Genomic DNA, 24,623 nt, shown 5'->3' on the forward strand with positions numbered 1-24,623 from the left:
TGCTGTGGCTCTGGAGTCGTATGTGGGCCAAACCAGGTAAGGATAGCAGATTTGCTTCCCTAAAGGACATTAGTGAACCAGATGGGTTTTTCCAACAATCGATAATGGTTTCATGGTGATCAGTAGATTCTTAATTCCAGATATTTTTAATGGAATCTGAACTCAATCTTCTGCCATAACGGGATTCGATCACAAGTCCCCAGAACATGAACTGAGTTTTCTGAATTAATAGTCTAGCGATAATACCACTAGGTCATCGCCTCCCCTTATCTAGAATTCCTGATCTTGGCTGGATTTCGCCAATGTTATATGCTCCGCGGCCAGCGAAAACAAGAGATTTTGCTGCTCATCCAAATCTCCATTCACTGCAGCAGGACCGGAGAATCCCAGCCAGAGGTGAGGTTGGAGAATTCCAGCTCTCTGGTGGATATATGAGGAAATTAGGAGAAAGAAGTTAAAGGATATAAGGTGATTTCCCAGTGACAAAGCACCATTCAAAAAATGGTGATGGTACATGATGTGTATATGATCATATTGAAAAAAAAATACATAACTGCTGTTATATTTTTAAAACTAGACTCATCTGGATAATATCTTTACCCTTGTACGTCCACAAGCCATGCAGTCATGATATTGATCAGTCTATAATGCTGATTTTATTTTTGCCCTTGTGTCAATGTTAAGCATGTTTTGGCATAGAAACTTTGAAGCTTTAAATGCTCCAAAGTATTTACTGGAAAAGCATTTTGCTTTTCTCTGTCTCTCTTTCTTTCAGTTGGTATCTCTCATTTCTGTAAGGGTGACTTTCTGGTTTTGCCGACAATTACTTTCTGTTTTTCTGTATGTTGTATGTCTGCAAAATGTGCCTAAGATTAAATGAGTCTGAAATGAGTGACATTTAATGCAACTATGTTTAAGCGGAAATGATTGCAGGTGCATCCATGTTTCACGATTAACTTTATACTGCATTATTATGAAAGGCCCCCCCTCCAAAACAAACTTATTGTACAAGTTCAGAAAGGTAAAGCAGTTTGCAAAAACTAGCTTGCACTCTAATATATTCAGGGCACATATGAGGTACCTGTGAATTAACAGACAAACTGTGGTCTGACATAGCACATGACAGAGTAAATGACACATAGGACCAAAGGAGATGCCATGGATTTCTCAACAACCCATCCAGATTCCCACCGAGTGTTAACCAATCTCAATGAAACTTCATCTTTCTCATGAGACTTTCAAATCTTCAAGTTTGAAGATCTCTCCTTGGAATCAGTCCAAAGGTTGCTCCCACATGGACTCGCTGAATCACTGCTCACTCCCCATGATTTCAATCTCATCTCCCTTAGATTTCAAATTTGCAACCCAGCTCTTCGCGAGACACCGGGCCTGATTTTACCATTTTGAGTCTAAGTGCCGAATCCAGGCGTCAAATAGATCCGAGCCTGGAATCCTCTTTCCAGCGCGCCCATACGTGTTTTGCGGGCTCCGGTCCGATTTGCGCTGTGGGCAGGGCTTAGTGCTGGTGGACCAATCGGAGCTCTGACCTGCGCATGTGCAGTTCGAACAAAACCTGAGAGCGCGCCCGGGCGCGAAAGAAAAAAAAAGCAGAAAGCAGAGAGAGCGGCTCTCTGACGATCATCCTCTGGTCGGCGGGGGGTGGGATACACCATCACTGGTACACTACCAGCCACACATTACTCTTCCCAGCAGGGGCAAGAGAGTGGGAGAGATGGCTGTAGCTGGTAGTGTACCAGTGATGGTGTATCCCTTTACAGGCCTAGCTTGGTCCTTCTCCAGTGTCTCCTCTTGGACTTGTACTGATCTTGTAGCCGGTTTTCATGCGGATCCACTGGGGAATCGGCCGGTTCTGCTTCATCTTCTTAGTGAGGAATCGCTTCATCCTGAAGGTTTTGTGGGATGGCATGGCCGCACGTCCACTCTGGCAGGAGGGATTCGTTCCTCTGGTGGGGAGGAGGGATTGCCCGCAGAGTGGTGGCGGACCCCCCTGCCCCCTCCCTCCCCACCTATCGACCGCAGGCTGGCAGCGGACCCACCCTCCCCGACCAGAGGATGATCTGGGTCGTTCCCCCCCCTGAGGAGGAGCTGGGTCAGAGAGCCGTTGCAGTCTCTGACCCCGCTCTTCGGAAGCTGCAGCGACGACTTCAGACTTTTATTTTGCAGGTCGCTAAAAGCACGGATGCGGAACGGGCCAGAAGACGGTAAAGTGGGATTTGGCGGTAGAGTTGGGCACGCGGTTCATTAAGTCGATTTAAATGCATGCAAATGCACCCGAATCGGGTGTCGGTAAAGCCGTGATCTGTTCGGAATCGGGTGCAGATCGCGGTATAGGCCCGACGCCCAACTTTACCGCGATTTCACGCCCAAAAACGGGCGCAAAGTTTTGGTAAAAATCGGGCCCACCATATTCGCTGAGGTGGTGCTGCTCCTTAGTTTCTCCAAACTCCTGTCTCCTAGCTGTTTCCAATATATATATTTATATATATATAACCCCCCCAGGGCTCTCCCCTGAACTCTTTTCCATCAGACTTCTATATATAATCGTTATCCTGTAACATTGATTTCTGTTGTACCTTTGTATACATTTTGGGGAGGTTGCCAGTTATGTTTTATGATGCTGAAGATTACAACGTTGAAGATGTATTGAACAAACATTTGATTCTGTGCTGTCTATTTATTCACATGATTAAAATGCAGAATAGAATCGGGTTGATCCATAAAGTTAATTTCATTTGTAAATATATTGTTCTTAAAGTCAGTTCACTTTTTAAAAATATTTTTACAGTAAAATTTACTGATTATCCATTATCTCTTCATTTTATATTGAATGAAATAAAGATTGTAAGATACAGAAAGGATTAAGATATAAACTGAAATCTCAAAGAAACATTTGGGGGAAAAGGTTAATGAAAATTCCACAGTTTTTAAAAATAATGAAACAATATAACATACCGCTAATAAATTCTCTTTTCAAGGCTTGAGAGGTTGTTCAGCAATAATTCTGTCTTAGTGCACTTTCAAAAACCAGTTAGACCTCATTCAACAAAATATGACTTTTCCAGTTTTTATTAAAAGTAGAGTTTACATCCTATCCATGAATTCTTGATGGTTTCCATCTGTAAGAACCTCAACACCTTCCCATGGAGGATCTGGAAATTTCTGACATCAGGTTAGGATTTCACCCTTTAACTGTGTATGTGCGGGCCTCAGAAATTGCTATCAGTTTCTCAGAGTAATGTTAGTGATCATTGATGTTTTTATTGTCATTATGACTGCAGAATCTAGGTCGTATCTTTGTAGGATACTAGGTGTATCAGATCAAGTATTTGCATAAACCTTGGCCTCCCTTTTTTTCCCTTCCTCTTCCCTACTTACTATCAAGATGTTTGCATTTTAGTCTTGTTATATAACTCTGCCTTTGTCATGCAAGTTTGCTGTTTCTATTCAGGTGTGTGATTTGGCTGACTGTAGACCTGGACTCATGACTTCTATTTCCACGTTTTTCCCCATCCCCTTTTTGTTTCTCTTTTCCACTTAGACCCTTCTCTCCTGCCATCACACCTTCTTTTCATTTTCCCCCTCTCATGTATTTGGCCCTCCCAGATTCTGACTCCAACCTTTCAGCACTCCTCAACTTTCATACAGTCCAGCGGTGATCCCAGGCTTAACTCCTCTTAGATAAGCCTATATTTTTCCTCTCTCTCTCTTGCAAGTCCTGTCACCAAATAACGTCATGGTCTGTTCTTCCTAATCCTCTGGCATCCTCTTCTGCTGTGGAGCATCTTGCATTATTCTACCCCCTCAATTCTAATTGGAAATCCTAGTTTTCTACTTTTCATTAATTTGATCCCTTCGCCTCTGTGTCAAATGACTTCTCATCCTCGGTGATTTCAACCTCCATTTCAATTCGTTATGATTTCTCTTTCCAATTGAAGTCAAACCAGCCTACCGTCCTTACTCTTTCTCAGAATGAGCTCCCCTATACAAATTCACAGCAGCCTCCTTGCTACTCACATCGCTTCAATCATTGATAAGGTCATTGTTGCATCATTCTCCATCCACATACAATCCTGCACCCCAATTTACAGCCTTGGAAAAAAACGCTCCTGCTTCACTTCTCAAAATCCCACTATCTAACCTTTGTCCTTCCATTCACCAGGACTTTTCTGCTGATCTGCTTAACGTCCTCATCTTCACCTTTGATGCCCTGGTCCCCAATGAAACAATTTCTTTCTTGTACTCTCCATTTCTGTTTGCTTAGGCACTATGTTCCTGACTTCTGAAACTTTCATTCTAATTCCTTCCATCTTGCTACCTTCCTATTTGGTTTTCAAAAATATCTACAGTGCCTTAATCTTTAACTGAAATTTCATTTCTCCACACGTTAAGTCTCCCTCTCTTTCCTTTTTCATCTCTTGAGTGCTATCCACTGAATTCTTCAGTGCGAGACACTTTGAGATGTCATTCTTTACTTAAGCAGTACACCAGAAATGCAAGTTGATCCAAAATCCCTAAACATCAGGAACTTATTGGTATCATGGAAAGTGATGTTGCTTAAAATTACAGCATCATCTGAGTTTATCAACAAAAACGATCAGGTAGCGCAGAATTATAGCCAAGCAATGTGACATCGATAAGAAGTGACAGACCTGGAGAAGGTTCACAGCTTTTAAGCTAAAATTCTGTGCAACCTGACAATACTCTGATCCAGAATTAAGGATGTGTATTGAGTAAATGTTCTTCAAAGTACGTCACTGAAGTGAACAAATGCTAATTCAATTATTAAGGAGGAACTCCAGAATGTTAGGAAGCATTTTGAGGTAGAAATTGAAGAGGCATTATTGGGTTGCTTTTTTTTTGTTGAATTTTTTTTAAGAAAAGAAACAGTATCATCAGGAAGTGCTAATTCTTGACTTTAATTTGGATCTTTTTTGGGGGGAAACTTCTCAAATGCATAGAATCCAAAGGCCATAATGGCTCCTCTAATGAAAGTAGTGAATGTAATCTATCCTGATTAGCCTCATTAACATTGGGCAAGGAGGAAGACTGACGAGTTGATTTGTGTATATAAATCTGAGTTTGTAAAATAACTAAGAAGTTAATGAATTTGTGCATGATGTCTGAGGTTTTTGGGTATCAAAGATGCCTAATGGCACCGTCCATTTATAACTTCTATTGATACCATGAAGGTGTTTGTTATGATTATGTTTTTGCAAATGATATTAGAAGACGTGAAAAAGAATTGAGGCAGGGTCTTTGTGAAAGCTGACAAGCAACCGTATTTATGTTCCTTTGGATTCTATTTCTCTTCCGAGGCACTATTTCAGGTTGCACCAGACTCTTTGTTGCTTCTGTATCTTGTTCGATCCTGAGATGAACTTCCAACCATCATTATTCTATATCACAAATAGAAGCTCTTTCCACCTCTAAAATATTGTTTGTCTCTGTTACTAACTTGGCCCATCTACTCTGAAATTCATATGACTGTGACCTTGAGAACCAATTGCTCCATGCTCTCCTGTCTGAACCAGCATCCTTCATTGTGTATAAATTTCAGCTTGTCCAAAGCTTTGCCTGTAATCTGTCCCTTACCATTCTAGTTTTGCCTTTGTTTCTCTGAACTGTTAAATATAGAATGGTCATTCCTGTGTTTAAAATCCCTCGCTGTTCTTTCCCCTCCTTATCCTTGTAAATATCTCCAGCCTTACAACCTTTTCCCTCCTGTTATTCTGAATCTAGTTTCTTGTGCACCCCCGACCACCCTTTCTCCTCCATTTCCAACTGTGCCTTCAACTGACTAGATTTCCCTCTCTGCATTTCCCTTACTTGAACCCCTTTTATCTGGAAACCTCACTTTTTCTTAAAGGCACTCTCTGTTACCAACCCCAGCCAATCTTTTGTTATTTAGTCCAATGTCGCTTTTTTAAAATAAACTGTACATTAAAAGCGCTATATAGTGCTGTTGGTAGTGATGGATTTACGACTTTATTCTCGAAAGGATGATGAAGACCTACAGCTGCATTGGTGGTACTGAAATAGCTCCTCATGGAGCAATGCAAAGGGGTTGTCCCATTTTAAAAAAGGCACGAATGACTCTGGAAACCCGCTGTTCTCCAAATTTGATCCTATTATGACTTAAAAAGATTTGGGTTTTTTTCCAGAAAGATTAATTGTCATTCCAATGCTATCTTGTAGGATTGGAGTCAAGCAATAGGAAATGAGGTACAAAAAGGTCAAGACTAAAGATACGTTTGAGTATAGGTTATGTAAATAGTTCAGAGATGAACATCTTTACCATTCCCTCTTACATGGGCCTACAATTTATAGCCTCTTTCTCCATAAACAATTTAATTTTCAAACACCTTTATGAATTCACACAACATCGAGCACTGTACATCTTTCAGCTATTTTGAAAGAAACAGATTCTAAGCGTTTCTGCAAATATGTGAAAAGGAAGACAGTAGTTGAAGTAGAGGCCGGTCCCTTAAAGGCGGAAACAGGAGAACCTATAAAGGAAATGGCACTCCACTATTGCCAGCTGTGTCTTTAGCTGCCTAGTCTCTAAGCTCTGGAATTCCATCCTCTTCACCTCACCATCTCCTTTAAAACCGATCCTCTGGCCAAGCGTATAGTCACTTAGAATCATAGAATCCTACAATGCAGGAGGAGGCCATTTGGCCCATCAAGTCTGCACTGACCACAATCCCACCCAGGCCCTATCCCCATAACCCCAGGCATTTATCCTAACTAGTCCCATTGACACTAAAGGGCAATTTAGCATGGCCAATCCACCTAACCCGCAAATCTTTGGACTGTGGGAGGAAACCAGAGCACCCAGAGGAAACCCATGCAGACACGGGGAGAATGTGCAAACTCCACACAGACAGTGACCCAAGCCGGAACTCGAACCCGGATCCCTGGCGTTGTGAGGCAGCAGTGCTAACCACCATGCCGCCGTGCCACTTGCTCCAATGTATCCTTCTTCAGGTTGATAATTCTTGGTCTGGTTACAGTGTTGTGAAGCCTTGGGATGTTTTACTACTTACGGCATTATCTCAATACAAGTTACTGCTTTTATAAAAAAAAATAGACTTGAATCTTGCCAGAGGAACACTTTGGTGTGCCTGTATTGCAATTACATTTCCTGCCTCCTAGCATAATTCTGATTTAATGGAGAATAAAACTGATCATTTTGGCTCATGAGATATTTAATGCACTTATGGGAACTTTTAGCAAACAACACAAATTAAGATAGCGTAAAGCCTAAAGTGTAACACGAGGAACCTTCAAAAAAGCCTGGTGGAAAATTGTCTTCCCTTATTCATTATGATATCCATCAAGTGGGTGATTGTGCATGCTCAGCTTCCCCAAATGAAATGAAGTATAAAAGTGCATTATCTGTCCACCATCCTAAAGTAAATATAGAGGCACTAGGCGCTTGACTGCACTTGAGCAGCCTCCAGCTAGGCCTGAAGAAGAGTGGAGAAAGCATCATCTGATAAGGGCCACAGTCCACAAGGTAAGCAATAAGGAAGGGAGTGAGGGACCTGGCGAGTCGTACTCAGCCAACAACTGCTGAGAAGCATGTCAATCAGGATGGTCTATGCACCAGATTGGCTGCATTGGGGACTGGCAATCCAGATTGACAGACAACTTGGCCAGTGAGCCTGAGCCCTGCTGTTCATATTCTAAGTCGGTCGGACCAGTTGGACTGATCCACCTCATGCACCTAATACCAAGTGGGGAAACATTTGTCCCACTGATGTGTGTAAAAGTTTGCTAGAACGTTCTCTACAAAGATGAGGGAAGATGTATGTTTGATGTATGCAAGACCAGAGCTGTCAATACTGGTGTTATATTTTAGATGGCAGAAATGCATAAATCGGAAACCTGTAAGCCAAAATAAAACTTTTAAACCGAAATTGCCACTCTTAACGCATGAAACCCATTAGATCTGCAAGAGGGACAAATAATTTTTCGAGCAGAAGTAAATGATTAAACATGGTGAAATTGTTGCAAGTGGATAGAAATCATAGAAACCCGACAGTGCAGAAGGAGGCCATTCGGCCCATCGAGTCTGCACCGACCACAATCCCACCCAGGCCCTACCCCCACATATTTACCCGCTAATCCCTCTAACCTACGCATCTCAGGACTCTAAGGGGCAATTTTTAACCTGGCCAATCAACCTAACCTGCACATCTTTGGACTGTGGGAGGAAACCGGAGCACCCGGAGGAAACCCACGCAGACCCGAGGAGAATGTGCAAACTCCACACAGACAGTGACCCGAGCCGGGAATCGAACCCAGGACCCTGGAGCTGTGAAGCAGCAGTGCTAACCACTGTGCTACCGTGCCGCCCATGGTTGGCTGATAGGCTTTTAAATTTCCTAGTTTGGCAGTTGAAAAATAAAACAAACAATTGCTTCTCATCTTCAGTTACAGCAGAATGAAGCAAAACTTTGTTAGTTTGACATTCGGATACATTTACCAATCCTGCATTCCCAGTGGAATCCCATGAGTGAGTACAGTTTAATGATGTAGCTTTAGCGACGGAATACAGGTTATGTAACCCACACTAACTACTTCTGTGCGAAGCTTTCCACTGGCAGCCGGATATTGGGGAATTTCTTTAACTTCATTAAGGAAAACTGTTAAACATTTTTTTTTCGACTTTAATCATTGCTTTACTCTGTGAAAATGAAATGTTTTAGTTTCCTTCGGATTTGGCATTGATTATGAGGTTTCTGTTGATCCTTGTTCTGCAATGTTTTGTGTTCTTGGGAAAATTAGTTTAAACTGTCGATGAGATCCTCTTCATGGAGAAATTTTGATTATTCCCTCTGTCATTCCAAAGATAGGGTGATATTCTGCCTGAATATGTTATTTAACTAGGTAAAGTAACAAAACATTAAAATAAAGTTAGAATTAACATATAAAGAAACTGTTTTCATTTTTCTTGACAGGTTATTATTGAACATATTTTAAATGGGATGAGCTGTAGTCATCAATGTACTTTGTTCTTTATGTGAGGAAGTCCTCAAGTGGAGTGATGATCATGAGTAGATTGCAAAGATCTTAGTTGGATAAACGTTATTTTCCCTGCTTTCCATTTAATGTCTTTCAATGGTAAAGGTTCTGAAATGTTAGCAGGATAATCTATTTATAGAATCCCCACAGTGCAGAAGGAGGCCATTTGGTCCATTGAGTCTGTACCGACCACAATCCTACCCAGGCCCTATTCCTGTAACCCCACACATTTACCCTGCCAATCCCCCTGACACTAGGGTCAATTTTAGCATGGCCAATCAACCGAACCCTCACATCTTTGGACTCTAGGAGGAAACCGGAGCGCTCGGAGGAAATCCACACAGACATGGGGAGGATGTACAAACTCCACAAAGACAGTGATCAAGGCCGGAATCGTGAGGCAGCAGTGCTAACCACTGTGCCACCATGCCGCTCTGTGTTGCACAAACTAAATTGTGATATTCTAACAAGAAAAATAGTTTGAGTGAATGAAAAGGTTAATCTGTCACAGTAATGACAATATTCTACTTTTATAGTGACTCTATGTACAGTGTCACAAAACTGGTAAATGCGCAACCAAAATCATAGAATCCATACAGTGCAGAAGGAGGCCATTCGGCCCATTGAGCCTTCACCAACAATCTCACCCAGGCCCTATCCCTGTAACCCCATGGATTTGCCCTGCTAATCCCCCTGACACTAAGGGGCAATTTAACATGGCCAATCAACCTATATTGTACATCTTTGGAGTGTGGGAAGAAATTGGAGCACCCAGAGAAAACCCATGCAGACACGGGGAGAAAGTGCAAACTCCAAACAGACAGTGACCCAAGGCTGGAATTGAACCAGGGTCCCTGGTGCTGTGAGGCAGCAGTGCTAAACACTGTGCTACCATGCCGCACTGTGCTGGGCTCGATTTCAGATGTTGGGGCTGGCAGTTCGGGCCATGGGTGGTTTGGTTCAAGCTGGGTCAGATGGGATCAAAGGTAGCTCGGAGCATGGGAATAGACTGGCACGCAAGGGGCAGCTAGTCAGGCAGTGCACTGCACCAATGCAGTGTATTGCCAAATTTTCCAGGGGTTTTTTATGCAATTAAAATTGATGCATGGGCATATTCTAAAAATCTCAGGTTTTTGGACAGCTAGATTTAAGACCCTGTTCCTTTTTGAATGTTTGGTTGAATTGTTGTCTTCTTTTAATCAAGTTATCAGTAACCTAAGGCAATTTTGAGGCATGATTTTGCTTTGAGGCATTTTGCTAATTTGAACAGAAATTGTGACATGGGATGCCAGCATATGCATTTAGCTGAAATTTCTCTCTGCTGTTTATTTTTTAACTATTCAGGGCTTCTGTTAAATTTACAGCAGGACGAACTTCAGGCGAAAGCTTTCACTTTTGTACCTTAATGTGTTATTCAGGACCTTGATAATTAGAATCATAGAATCTACAGTGCAGAAGAAGGCCATGTGGCCCATTGAACCTGCACTGACAACAATCCCATCCAGATCTCATCCCCGTAACCCCACATATTTACAGTCCTAATCCCCCTGACACTAAGGGCAATTTATCATGGCCAATCAACCTAACCTGCACATCTTTTGGAGTGTGGGAGGAAACCGGAGCACCTGGAGGAAACCCATGCAGACACAGGGAGAATGTGCAAACTCCACACAGACAGTCACTCCAGGCCGGGTTCCTGGCGCCGAGAGGCAGCAGTGCTAACCACTGGGCCATCGTGCTGCCCAATTAGCATGTGGTGGCATGGCAAATGCTGTTTAATGGATCAGGTTGCCACCTCGGTGGAGCAAAAAGTATACGCAAATCTTGTGTTTCTAGAGTGGTGATTTAACTTGTGTTTTAGGACTATTCATCAAGCAAACAAACCTCTTGGGTTTTAATCTGGTGAAACCTTTGCACATTGCCTTATGTTTGACAAGGCTTGAATTACTTGCAGCATATTTGATGATAATCACAGTTGGCCTTTGTTTCATCCTTCCAGGGATTTATTCTGTAAATGCTGAGTATTAATAGCATAATTAGGCATATTCTCTAAAATGGAACCAGCACTTGTTCCTTATCCCACATGCCAGGAACTATTACTCATCTTCTGCCTTTTTCTACAAGGCTTAGAACTAATTAGAGTCATTTAGCAGCACTCTGAGTTCAGGCTTTTTATAATCACTCATCATCCAGTTGTGTTTGAGAAGAACAGTGTGAGAAAATGTATGACCAGTTACTATGCGAAGAATTTTGGCTGAAATAATTTTTTGAATGAATTCAAATGCTCATGAAAACAAGCTTAAATGTTGTGTAATTGCTGAATCTGTCATTATTCCACTGTGGAATGAAAATGAATCATTGGCGTGCAGTTGTTCCTAATTTTGTTACTTCCGTTGCAGCTCATGTTATTCTAAAGTATAATTATACTAAGAAAGGTATGTAGGATTTACACCTGTGTAACTTCTACGTGTTTTAATGTGATGGTCCTTGTTTGTATTGGCTTGCTGCTGTTTAGCGTAGTGCCATGATGCAAATGATTTATGTATATGTACCAAGTCTCATTCCTCAGGTAGGTTTCCTGTAGGCCGCCAGATGCAAAATAGAATTGGTGGCAAATGTAAATGACCATCACATGGATGCTTCTGGCAGTTTAGCTCAGTTGGCTGGACAGCCGGTTAGTGATGCCGAGCAACGCCAACACCGCGGGTTCAGTTCCCATACCGGCTTCATATTCATGAAGGTCCCGCCTTCTCGACCTTGCCTGAGGTGTAGTGATCCTCAGGTTAAATGACCACAGCCAACTCTCCCCCTCAAAGGAGAGAGTAGCCTCCAGTCACCTGGGACTGTGGCGACTTTACCTTTTTACTGGCTACTTGGAAATCTGAGCTCTTAACCTGCCTATACAGACAACTGGGCTTATTTTAGATAAAAGCAAAATACTACGGATGCTGGAATCTGAAACAAAAACAGAAAATGCTGGAAAATCTCAGCAGGTCTGACAGCATCTGTGGAGTAAGAATAGAGCAAATGTTTCGAGTCTGGATGACCCTTCATCAGATTTTTCAGCATTTTCTGTTTTTTTTGCGAGTAGGCTTATTTTACATTGCTTACCAGTAGGAGTACTCATGGTATTGGGCAGAATCAGCAGTTGAAATGTGAAGATATTGGTGTGTTGTTAGGACAGTTACAGTTCATAAATCATGACTTCATCCTATTTATGAACGTTCTTGCCCGATTAAAGAACAAAGAACAGTACAGCACAGAAATAGGCCCTTCGGCCCATCAAGTCTGTGCTGACACAAATGCCTCTCCAATCTAATATTTTCTTGCCTCAATGTGGTCCATATCCCTCTATTCCCTGCCTATTCAAGTATCTATCCAGATGCCTCTTGTTATAAAATCTGCTTCTACCACCACCTCCAGCAGCACGTTCCACCCTCTGTGTGGAAAAACTTGCCTCTTGTATCTCTTTTAAACTTTACCTCTCACTGTCAACCTATGCCCCCAAGTAATTGACCCTTCGACCCTGGGAAAAAGACTCTGACTATCCATTCTATACAAGCCTATCATAATCTTGTAAACCTCTATCAGGTCCCCCCTCATCCTTCGACACTCCAGTGAAAACAATCCAAGTTTGTTCAACCTATTTTCATAGTCCATATCCTCCAAACCAGGCAACATCCTGGTAAATTTCTTTTGCACCCTTTCCAATGTATCAACATCCTTCCGATAGTGTGGCGATCAGAATTGTACATATACTCCAAATGAGGCCTAACCAAAGTCTTATACAGCTGCAGCATCATTTTCCAATTCCTATACTCAACGCCCTGACTGATGAAAGCCAGCATGCCGTACGCCGCCTTGACCACCTTGTCCACCTGAGTTGCCACCTTCAGGCAACTGTGGATCTAGATCCCTCTGTATGCTAATATTTCTAAGGGCTCTACCATTTACTGCATACTTTCCTTATGTAGGAGACCTTCCAAATCGCATCACCTCTCATTTGTCTGGGTTAAATGTCATCTGCCTTCTTTCGGCCCAGGTTTCCAGCCGATTTGTATCCTGCAGTATCCTCTGACAATCCTGCTCAATATCCACTACTCCCCAATTTTTATATCTTCTGCAAATTTACCAATCAGATCACCTACATTTTCCTCCAAGTCAAGGCCCCAGCGCTAATCCTTGTGGAACACCGCTTGTCACAGACTTTCAGTTAGAAAAGTGCCCTTCCAGTGTGACTCTCTGCTTCCTATGCCCAAGTCAGTTTTGTATCTATCTTACCAGCTCACCTTGGATCCCATATGACTTCACCTTCTGCACCAGCCTGCCATGAAGAACCTTATTGAAGGCTTTGTTAAAGTCCATGTACATAACATCCATCGCCCTGCCCTGGTCAATTTTTCTTTCTGTTCCTCAAAGAACTCAATCAAGTTTGTGAGACACGACTGCCTTTCACAAAACCATGCCGCCTATCGCTAATAAGCTGATTCCCTTCTTGTTCCTAAGAATCTTCTCCAATAATTTCCCCACCACTGAGGTAAGGCTCACAGGCCAGTAGTTTCTCACTTTGTCTCTTCTGCCCTTCTTAAACAGAGGAACAATGTTAGCTACCCTCCAATATTCGGGTACCTCGCCCATGACTAAAGAGGATACAAAGATTTTGGCCAAGGCCTCAGCAATTTCTTCCCTCGCCCCTCTCAGTATTCTGGGATATACCCTATCTGGCCCTGGGGACTTGTCCACCTTAATGTTTTTCAAAACCTCCCATACCACCTCCCTTTTTATCTGAACATGTCCTAGAATGTCAACATCCACCTTTCTGCACTCACCATCCACCACATACTTTTCCTTTGTGAATACTGATGCAAAGTACTTGTTAAGGGCCTCACCCACTTCATCTGGCTCCACACACAAACTCCCTCCACTGTCCTTGAGTGGACCTATCCTTTCCTTAGCTACCCCCTCCACCCTTATGTAGGCATAAAAAGCCTCTGGATTATCCTTAATCCTGGCTGCCAAGGACATTTCACGCCCCTTTTTGCCCTTGTGAGTCCCTGTTTAAGCTCTTTCCTGCTATCTTTTTATTCCTCAAAAGCCTTCTCTGTTTCAATTTCCTGAAATTTATATATACCTCCACCTCCTTTTTCACTAAGCTCACAATCTCTCTGCCACCCAGGGTTCCCGAATCTTGCAATCTTTACCCTTCATTTTTACAGGAACGTACTTGTCTTGAATTCTTTACAACTGACTTTTAAAAGGGTCCCACATATCGGATGTTGATTTGCCCTCAAACAGCCGTCCCCAGTCTATATTCCCGACTCCCTAACCTATTGAGCCTTCCCCCAGTTTAGTACTTTCACTCTGGGACTACTCTATCCTTTTCTACAAGTATCTTGAAACTTATAGAATTGTGATCACTGTTCCCAAAATGGTCCCCCACTGAGCCATCAGTCACCTGTCCAGACTCATTTCCCAGAACCAGATCTTAAGCCCCTTCTTGAGGCAATATGTAGAGTTGGACTAACTACACATTGCCTCAAGAAGCACTCTTGGACACACTGAACCAACTCTGCCCCGTCCAAGACCCTGGCACTAAAGAAATCCCAGTCTACGTTGGGGAAGTTAAAATCACCCATCACAACAACCCTGTTGTTTTTATATCTTCCCATAATCTGCTGATATCAGTTCCTCCACTTCACGCTGGCTGCTGTTGATTAAAGGCAGAAATACATAAAATTTATAGTTGTCCTGACCAGATTGTCAGTTACAACATGAACTGCTAAATCTTTGGTTTGATGTCCGAACTTTCTTTGTCAGAATATATAATTTCCTTTTGGGGTTTCATTTATGAAGACAGTTTTTGGAAATGGTGTAATGTAGCAGTAAGGGATGACAAATCTGTAATCCAGACAGACTAACTTGTATTCTTTCTGCTTATTTACTCTGAAGAAGAACAGAATATTAAGTTTATCAGCATGTTTAATATCTGGAGAATAAGCTTAACTTTCTTCTGCGATTGATAATCTCCAAGAAAACTACTTGGGTCAGGTGCATTTAGTAAATTACAATATAATTGCCCCAATTGCTAAATCCAGATCGCTTGTGTGTAGAGTAAATAAGAAAAGCCTCAAAACAGTGTTGTGAAAGAACATATCTTCCTCTTTCATGAATAAGTGATGCAGGATGTTTTCTATTTTGTTTTGCGTGATGGGAAAATGGCCACCAGTTGACACATGGTTGTGCCATCAAGATGGTAGCCTCCCAATAGTGTTGAGTTTGGTCATGCTAAAGGGTTTTTGAGTGTTTCTCTGCCATACTTTGTTCCCTGATAGTTTTGTGGGTAATTTGCCTCCTGTTGGGTGTTGAATCATACAAACAATACAAAATTCAATAAATCATCTGTGCCAGTGTAGTTGATTTCGAGCAGGGCAGCACTGGGAAGACCAAAATCAGTTTAAATGTCAGCCACTTTTCCTGTTTCTGATTGCTATTCAGTGATCTGTGTTTGGAAATACAAATGCACCGAGGTGCTAATCGCTCAAAACCAGTTCCTCTGGGCTGGACGTGTTGTTTGTATGCCGGACATCAAACTCCCAAAGCAACTACTCTATTCAGAACTTGATTGTGCCAGGAGATTCCCAGAAGGGCAACAGGGTCATGTACCAACCGACTCAAGAACAGCTTCTTCCCTGCTGCCATCAGACGTTTGAATGGACCGACCTCATATTAAGTTGATTTTTCTCTGCACCCTAGCTATGACTATGACACTACCTTCCTTTCCTTCTCTATGTATGGTATATTTTGTATTGATAGTGTGCAAGAAGCAATACTTTTCACTGTATACTAATACATGTGACAAGAAATCAAATCAGTCGCTTTAGGGTTATCCTCAGGAAAAAATAGTAAAATGTTAAAAATGCAAGCATAATAAATGAATGCACAAAACATTTATAACAAAATGGATAAATTTATAGCACAAAAAACAAAAATATGCTGTTACGATGATGTGGTTGCAGAGTAATCAAAGTTGGAAAGAATAGCCAGAATGGAAAAGGAACTGGGTTGGCTGATAATGGATGAGATAAAATGGCAGTATCAAGGATTTTAGTCCAGAAAGCTGGGATGTTGAATCAGAATGGATGCAGCTAAGGAATAGCAAATAACAAACTATTTGTTGCAAGTAATTTATAGGTCCCCTAAAGGTAGTGTGTGAAGGAACAAAGCATGTAACTAGGGTAATGCAATTATTCTAAGGGACTTCAATCTTTATAAAATTGGACAAATCAAATTGGCAAATTTGAGAGAGAGTTCATGGAGTGTATTTGAGGTTGTTTTCTCAACAAATTGTTCAGCAGATCTGCTACTGTGAATAAGCCAGGGTTAATTAATCTTTGGATAAAGGATCTACTGGACTAGAATAATTATAATATGATAAAATTTCATTAAGTTTAAGAGTGATGTGGTTAAGTACAAAACCAGGGTCTTAAATTTAAGCAAAACCAATTATGAAGATATGAGGGGCGAGTTGGTTGAAGCTGATTTGGAAATTAGGTTAAAAAATGTGATGGTAGATAAGCAATGGCAGATATTTGAGAAAATAGTTCAAATTCTCAATGAACATAAAAGTCCCTTGAGGAATAAAGGGCTGTAACTTCTAAGCTCCAGGGCAGTGTATCTTGGATCTATGCAGATTCTGAAGTGATCTGGTCACAAACACACACACACACACACACATCCCCCCACCCCCCCCCCCCCTCCCCCCCGGTAGGATTGTAAATCATTGCAGCACTCATTTCTCCCTGTCAGAAGTGGCAGGAAACCTTGCATCCCAATTTGGAAGAATTGCAGCCTTAATCTTTCAATCCTTTGGTACCACTCCCATATCTAAGGAAAATTAGAAGATTGTGACCATTACTTGCACCTTATTTCCCTGACCAACCTAGGGATCATTCTGTCTGAGCCAGGTGACTTTCTGACTTTGAGTGATGCCAAATCTTAGCTCCCTCTCTGAGGGCAGAATTGTACTGTCCCCCACAGTGAATTTACAGCTGGGAAGCCCGTGCAATTCACTGGGTGGCTTTCCTGCTGCCTTTCTGCCTGCCCCCAAGCTGTATGCAATTTTATGGGGAGTGAGTGAGGTCCTTGAATGATAGAAAAACAGAAAATGCTGGAAAATCCCAGCAGGACTGGCAGCATCTGTAAGGAGAGAAAAGAGTTGATGTTTCGAGTCTAGATGACCCTTTGGGATTTTCCAGCATTTTCTCTTTTGGTTTCAGATTCCAGCATCTGCAGTAATTTACGTTTATCGAATGCTGGAATAACTCCGTAGGACTGTGGGCATCTCTGGAGACAGAAACAAGAGTTAATGTTTTGGGTCCATATGACCTTTCTACAGAACTGAAGAGAGGGACAGAAATGTAATGAATTATATAGTTGGTAAGAAGGTTGGGCAGAATAGAAGGTTAGGGATAGGTTGGAGCTGAGGAGAGATTGACAAAGATGTTTGTCATGGACATAAAACAAAGGGGGTATTAATGGTTCCATTAAGGACTGAAGTGCTAATAGTGGCATAAAGGTAAAATAGTAGAATATTTTAATAGGAGAACAAAGATCAGTGTTCAGTGGGAGCAAAACTGAACAACAAGGGATCAGTGGCTGTGTGGGGAGGGGTGGGATTGTATTGGGAAAAGCTAATAACCTGACAAACAACGTAATTAAAACTATTACTGTAATTAGCTATCAGTGACTTCAGAACAAATGTATACTTGTGATTAGTATATGCAAGTTACTTGAATGATAATCAAAGATATAATTACTTTTGCAATGTATTGCTCAGGAAGACTGTATTCCACCTTGTGGAGACAGCCTTCCCTGCTATAGCTTGAATAAAGATCTTTAAAAAGAACTCGAAGTTTTGTCTGGCCTGTCGAGGGGAACAAAGTACGTCATAGCTGGATAGCTGTGCAGTTCCCTAACGTAAAGTGGAGGATGTGCCTCCAAAACTGGCTCCCTTTCCAGATTGCCCCCACCCCCAAAAGATCTGTCCCCTTCTCCGCAAAGATCTCCCGTCCAACTGACCTTGCCTGACATTTTACACAGAGGGTAGTGGGGGCCTGGAATGCGCTGCCAGGCAAGGTGGTGGAGGCGGACACACTGGCAACGTTTAAGACATATCTAGACAGCCATATGAACGGAGTGGGAATGGAGGGATACAAAAGAATGGTCTAGTTTGGACCAGGGGGCGGCGCGGGCTTGGAGGGCCGAAGGGCCTGTTCCTGTGCTGTATTGTTCTTTGTTCTTTGTTGCCAAGACAACCCCTTACCCCATTCTCCCACTACTTGAGCCCTTCTCATATGGGCTTCCATGAAACCCACTCTTGAAGTGGGAATCCCTCCCAAGTGAGGGATCAAAATCTTGCCTGTATCCAATTAGTGCAATATCTAACAAAATAGATTTTGTTGAAAGTATCTCTGGTTTGGAAGTGTTTAGGTAATTGGACCACTATCTAACCTTGTATTCCAAAGAAATTGAGTGACCATTATTTGAAATCTCAAACTACATTTACACTTATAGGAAAATGATAATATTTGAGTCTATATTTCAAAATGATTATTGAACTGATGTGTGGTTTATACAATGAAGATATTGGTATGCCGATTGAGCTAAAAATCTACTTTTGTGCACTTTTATTTTGCAGATCTTTGAACGAATTCTCTTCATATGGGCCATTCGGCATCCAGCAAGTGGCTATGTTCAAGGAATTAATGACCTGGTCACTCCTTTCTTTGTAGTGTTCCTTTCAGAGCATGTGGGTAAGTTTATATAATTTGTCCAGACTGACAGCAAGGTTGTAACCCATCTTAACTGAACCACAAACATCTTTTATTCTGATAATGAAAACCTGTACAGTCATATTTCTGTGTAGAAAAGAGATGAATAAAGCCAATAGTTTGACATGCCTAAAGTACTGTGTACAATTTTGGTCTCCATGTTGCACAAAATGATATAGGGGCTCTGAAGATTTAAACAAAAGATTCATAAGTATGATGCCAGAACCACCAAAGTAAATTTCCCAGGAAAGATCGAACAGGCTTGGGCTGTTTTCTCTAGAAAAGGGAAGGCTGCGGCTAAACTAATAAAGGCAGACCTAACAAATTAGGAAGGTGGAAGAGAATATGTTTAATTTGTGTGGCAGTCCAAAATCAGGGTCATAAATATGATATAACCACAAAGAAATCCATAAAGAATTGAGAAGAATCTTCTTTGCCCAGAGAGTGGCTAGAATATGGAACTTGCTACCTTACGGAATAGTTGGTACGGATAGCATAAATGCATGTAAGGAAAATCTAGATTTGCGCATGAAGGAGAAAGAAATACAAAATAGGGTCAGATCAAGTATGGTGAGAGAAGATTAATGTGAAGCATAAATACCAGTACAGACCGGTTGGGACAAATAGCCTGTTTCTGATCCAAGGCTATTTTGAAAAAGAATAATATGAGGGAGAGTGATGAATATTTAAGGAAAGGCAAGTACCCTATTTCTCTAAGGTTGGGGCACACCTTTAGACCCTAGCAATGTTGCTGTGTATCTGGTAGTAGTGCAACCCAGGAAGTTTCATCTTTTGAAGGAAATAACTTTCCTTGTTCAAGCTAAAGAAGGGAGAAAAATTTGTCTAAATTTCTTATGTCCTTTGAAAAGAAATTCCGACTTCCTCTGTTACTGATCATAGTTCAGTAAAGTGAGAAGGTTTCACGAATGGAGCTGTATTAAAAATGTAGCGTTGCTGGCTGAGAGAATCAACACGTAGGAGCTCCTGCAACCCACTCCGTCATTGCTAAAATCTGGAACATTTATTCTCAAGGTAAAGTGGTAGAAATCCCCTCTGTCAAAACAACATTACCCCGTTGTGGTTGATTGATTTTTTTTGATGTTTGTACATTGTTGGGTGAGCGAATACATATTTAACGTGTAACGTCTCTGTGCACACTGGAAACAAGGGCATCACTGCATCCTTAAAATGAAATAGATCGGCTATCGGCTTTCTCCAGAGGAGGATGAATTGTGCATGGCACAGCATAGTTCACTTGTGATCTGGGAACACTGGGATCACTGCAGGCTAACCCGAGGAGAATGGCTCTGTTACATTTCTGCAAAGTTAGTTCTGGGGTCTTAATTAAACAAAATAGTTAGTTCAGCTCTATTTGCTATTTGCATTGTTGGAAAGATATTTTGAAATGTCCACTGTTGAGTACCAAACATTTTTATCGGACTTTAATCTATTACAAGACTTTGCAAAAGCGAATATATCACACCTTTTGTGATTATCTCCATGCGTTTTGACTTTTTATAGAACTTGATGTTTTATTATTTATAGTCAATAAAATTGATTGTAATTTGGGAAGCAAAGAAGTAGAATTAGTTGAGCATCAGAATTTCTCTGCAGTACACATTACCAGCTAGTAGATGCAAAGCTGAGACATGACTATGCAGTCACTGATAGAGCATACTTGTAGCCAGCCAGTTTACAATGGGCAGTTTCCATTATGAATGTGGACACTGGAATTTGTAAGGGGCAAATTTCATACAAATTGTGACAGCAGGAAGCAAGATAGGATGTGATTGCAAGCCTAAGATCTATAATTTATTGCGATATATTTAGAATATTGAAGGAGCAATCTGTGCAAAATGTTCAGTGCATGCTGTGTAATTCATGAGTATGCCTACAAAAATGTTCTCTGTAGCCATTGTTGCAGTTGTAAAATAGTTTTTGAAGCAGGTTTTTTCTGGCTATTCCAGGACTCCTGAGGCTGGCTGAAACCTCAGCACACAGACAATACGTCATCTTTAAGTAAAAGGTAGAATCAAAGGAGCCATGACTAAAATTTAAAATATCTAATTGAAAAGGACAGGATTCAAAAATTAAAAAAAGTGGGGGTTCAAGATAAAATTATTATAATAGTTAATATAGTATGGATAAACCGTTTTGTAGTTACAGCTGGTCAAATGGAACTTGCATTAATAAAAAAAAGTTACCTTATTAGGGTATCCATTTTTTTATGTGTTCAACTTATGTCTTTATGCTAGAATGAAAAAGAGCAACCCCAACAATTGTGGGACTAACTTGGTCTCTGTCAGACATCATAATCCTAAAAAGGAGCCTTCAAAATAGAAGACTTGTAAAGAAGAAGCACATGGGATACAGGGTGATTTGATAAAGTAGATTCAAAATTGGCTTAGTTGTAGGAAACACAGGGTGATGACAGAAGGCTGCTTTAGTGACTGGAAGCCAATCTCCAGTGGCATACAACAGGGATCAGTGTTGGGCCCCCTATTATTTGTCATTTATGTAAATGACATTGATGATCATGTGGGGGGTAGGATGAGTAAGTTTGCGGATGACACAAAGATTGGCCGGTGGTTAACAGTGAGGCGGATCGTCTTGGGCTACAAGAAGATAGAGACGGAATGGTCAAATGGGCAGGTAAGTGGCAGACGGAATTTAATTCTATAAAGTGTGAGGTGGTACACCTTGGAAGGAGTAATTTGACAAACGAGTATTCAATGAATGGTAGGACACTATTCTGGTTCTGTAGAACAAATGGACCTTGGCGTGTTTGTCCACAGACCTCTGAAGGTGGAAAGGCATGCGAGTAGGGTGGTAAAAAAGGCATATAGGACACTTGTCTTTACCAATCGAGGCATAGATTACAAAAGTAGGGAAGTCATGTTAGAGTTGTATAGAACTTTGGTGAGGCCACAGCTAGAGTATTGTGTACAGTTCTGGTCGCTACATTATAGGAAGGGTGTGATTGCACTGGAGGGGGTGCAGAGGAGATTTGGCAGGATGCTGCCTGAGATGGAGCATTTAAGTTATGAAGAGAGGTTGGGTAGGCTTGGGTTGTTTTCGTTGGAGCAGAGAAGACTGATCCAGGTGTACAAGATTATGGGGGGCATGGACAGAGTGGATAAGGAGCAGCTGTTCCCCTTAGTTGAAGGGTCAGTCACGAGGGAACATAGGGTCAAGGTGACGGGCAGGGAGTTTAGGGGGGATGTGAGGACAAACCTTTTTACCCAGAGGGTGGTGATGCTCTGGAATGCACCACCTGAGAGAGTGAGTGGAGTTGGGTTGCCTCGCATCCTTTAAAAAGTATCCTTTAAAAAATATCCTTTAAAAAGTATCTTGGCATGTCATAACATTCAGGGCTATGGGCCAATGGGATTAGGTCGGAGTTCAGGTGTTTCTAATGAGTCGGTGCGGACCCGATAGGTCGAAGGGCATCTTCTGCACTGTATAATTCTATGATTTCTGTGAAAATGCCATTGCGGAGAAGCACATTGAGGTTCATTTCTCAGAAGCAAAATCCGTCACAGGTTGTGATTGTTTACAGTAAATAACACATACGTTTCTGGAGGCAGTGTAGCTAACTTCAAGCTCATATTCCAATGCGAGGACTAGATTGGTCTGGAAATAAATATTGCTACTTTTGAGGTTCTTTATCGTCAGACTGAATGTGTATAAACCAGTGAACAAACAGTATCTTGCTGTCAATTCTCTTCAATAATTGAACAATGTGACATTTCTATACTTGCATCATAGAAGCAAACTAAACTCGCCACAAAAAGTTGGGGCTTATTCTTTTTAATTGTGTGCTAAGTCTCAACTGCTGTTCAACAGCCTCTGTTGATCAGAAAATAGCTATTACAAGTGTAAAGTCTCATTCTTTCAGCTTTTAGTTAACTCTCTCTCACTCTCTGTCTTTCTCCTGCCCTTTTTATTGTTTTGCATTTTGTACCTGATTTTGAATTTGATTATAACATCCTTCTTGGCTCAGGTCCATTAATTTTGCACTGCTTCGATCGAATTGGTCAAGCAGATGCCAGTTGATTGCACTATTGATATGGATTCCAGCTGTCCTGTAGAAGAGGCAAGTGTCATGGGATCTGCACCTTAAGCAGAGATAAAAAAGTTATCTTTCATTGAGTAGAATACAGGGGTAACTTGATTTCAATTTAGAGTTGGTATGAGAAGAGAAACTGGAAGTTTCCTACAGAGCATCTTAATAATGAAAATAAGCAATTAGCTAAAAGAACATAGTAAAGCCTAAGTTTGAGTTGAGAAGCCAACGGTCATAAGGTTTTGGAGGATCGCTTACCAAAAGATAAGGGAAGAATCCACATAAAATACCTTGGAGAATAGCTGGAACACAGGAGAAATGAAAGTGAAATTTGGAGATCTGTACCTTTAGGTTGCTCCCAGGAAAAGTGAATAAACCTTCCAAGATTTCATCAGATAAGGAAACTCTTGGGGTGGTGGGGCGTGTGGGTGGTAAACTAAAACTGGATTCATAGCATGTGTAGTTATATACCATAGTGTTAGATTAATGCTAGCTTTGTTTTTTATATATGTGGTGAAGTTTGTTTTTATTTAGAAGTATGGTATAGCATAATTTATTTCAGTTAATCATTGGGTGTTGAATTTCCCTTTAAATGTTAACGGTCCCTATCGGTATCTTCATAGTGGCAAGCATCACAAGTTCACTGGCAACAGTAAATTCTGGCCCAATATGTTGCTATTTTGTGAATTGCTGATCAGAATTTTTTTTTGTGGCAGGTAGGGAATGTCAGTCGTATTGAATATCTCATCAGAAAATTTCCTTCAGATCCAAGTGGACAACTTGTGTTTGATATTTTGGATGTAAAATTCTTCAAGCATCCATTTTTTCTGCTAAATAATTTATAAATAAAAAGTAAATAATTAATTTCTCAGTAGACAGCAGAAAACTATGCCACAAGTTGATACAAGATGTGATGACCTTTGACTCTGGAAGCAGAACCATAAGGAAAATTTATAATTTATTTAAAATGTCTGTGAAATCTTCAATCATTTTTCGGGATTGTTGCAAAGAATTTTCAAGAGTTTGCGTCAATTGTAAGGGATCAGTTGTATTTTTCTTGGATAGTAAGAAATATTCGTCCATGTAATCTGACAGCCCTTGAGCTGGAGGCAGTAGCCACAAGAAGAAAATTAAGAGGAAAGCCATGTGACCAGACACCAAGCAGGCATAAAGCAGAGGAGCTGGAGGATGAAGGCTCAGATGCACGGGCGAGCACACACAAAGCAGACAGAAGAAAGAGGAACACATCAAGTTATTATAAAGAGAAGGCACAAATCTCTCAGGAAGAGATTATTCTGTTTGGGAGGAAAGGAGATAGGAGCTCTTGGAGGAAATATGTGAGCTAGCTGAAAATGGTCTAATACCTGGAAAGTTATGTGAAACTCGAAGACACTAAGGCAGAATTCTCCCACGCTCCTCTTGGCGCATTTGATGGTAGAAGAAAGATTGAACGGTTTAGGCCTATATTCTCAAGCGTTTAGAAGAATGAAAGGAGATCTAACACTCAAAGGAGAGACAAGATTGAGGCCACCTGTTCAATGCCTGTGTTGCCTCTTCACTGCCCGAGCCCTTAGTCTGCATTCCTCTATTTTCACCCCCATTCGCACCAATTTACCGACCACCCAACTTGCCCTCTTTGCCAACATGCTAGCTGACTTTGTAGATAGTTCTCTCCT

General features: G+C 41.3%; 1 protein-coding gene across 3 annotated transcripts in view; it reads left to right on the forward strand.

The window, feature by feature from the left end:
* The window catches only part of LOC144511874 (TBC1 domain family member 22B-like), a 322,468-nt gene that overhangs the window by 135,452 nt on the left and 162,393 nt on the right, over window positions 1-24,623 (forward strand). For all 3 annotated transcript variants that reach the window (XM_078242287.1, XM_078242286.1, XM_078242288.1), the window contains one exon: window positions 18,749-18,863. In XM_078242287.1, coding sequence (XP_078098413.1) covers window positions 18,749-18,863 — 115 coding nt within the window. The remainder of the gene's footprint in view (window positions 1-18,748; window positions 18,864-24,623) is intronic.

The sequence above is a fragment of the Mustelus asterias genome, chromosome 25 (assembly GCF_964213995.1).
Source record: "Mustelus asterias chromosome 25, sMusAst1.hap1.1, whole genome shotgun sequence".
NCBI classification, from domain to species: Eukaryota; Metazoa; Chordata; class Chondrichthyes; order Carcharhiniformes; family Triakidae; genus Mustelus; species Mustelus asterias.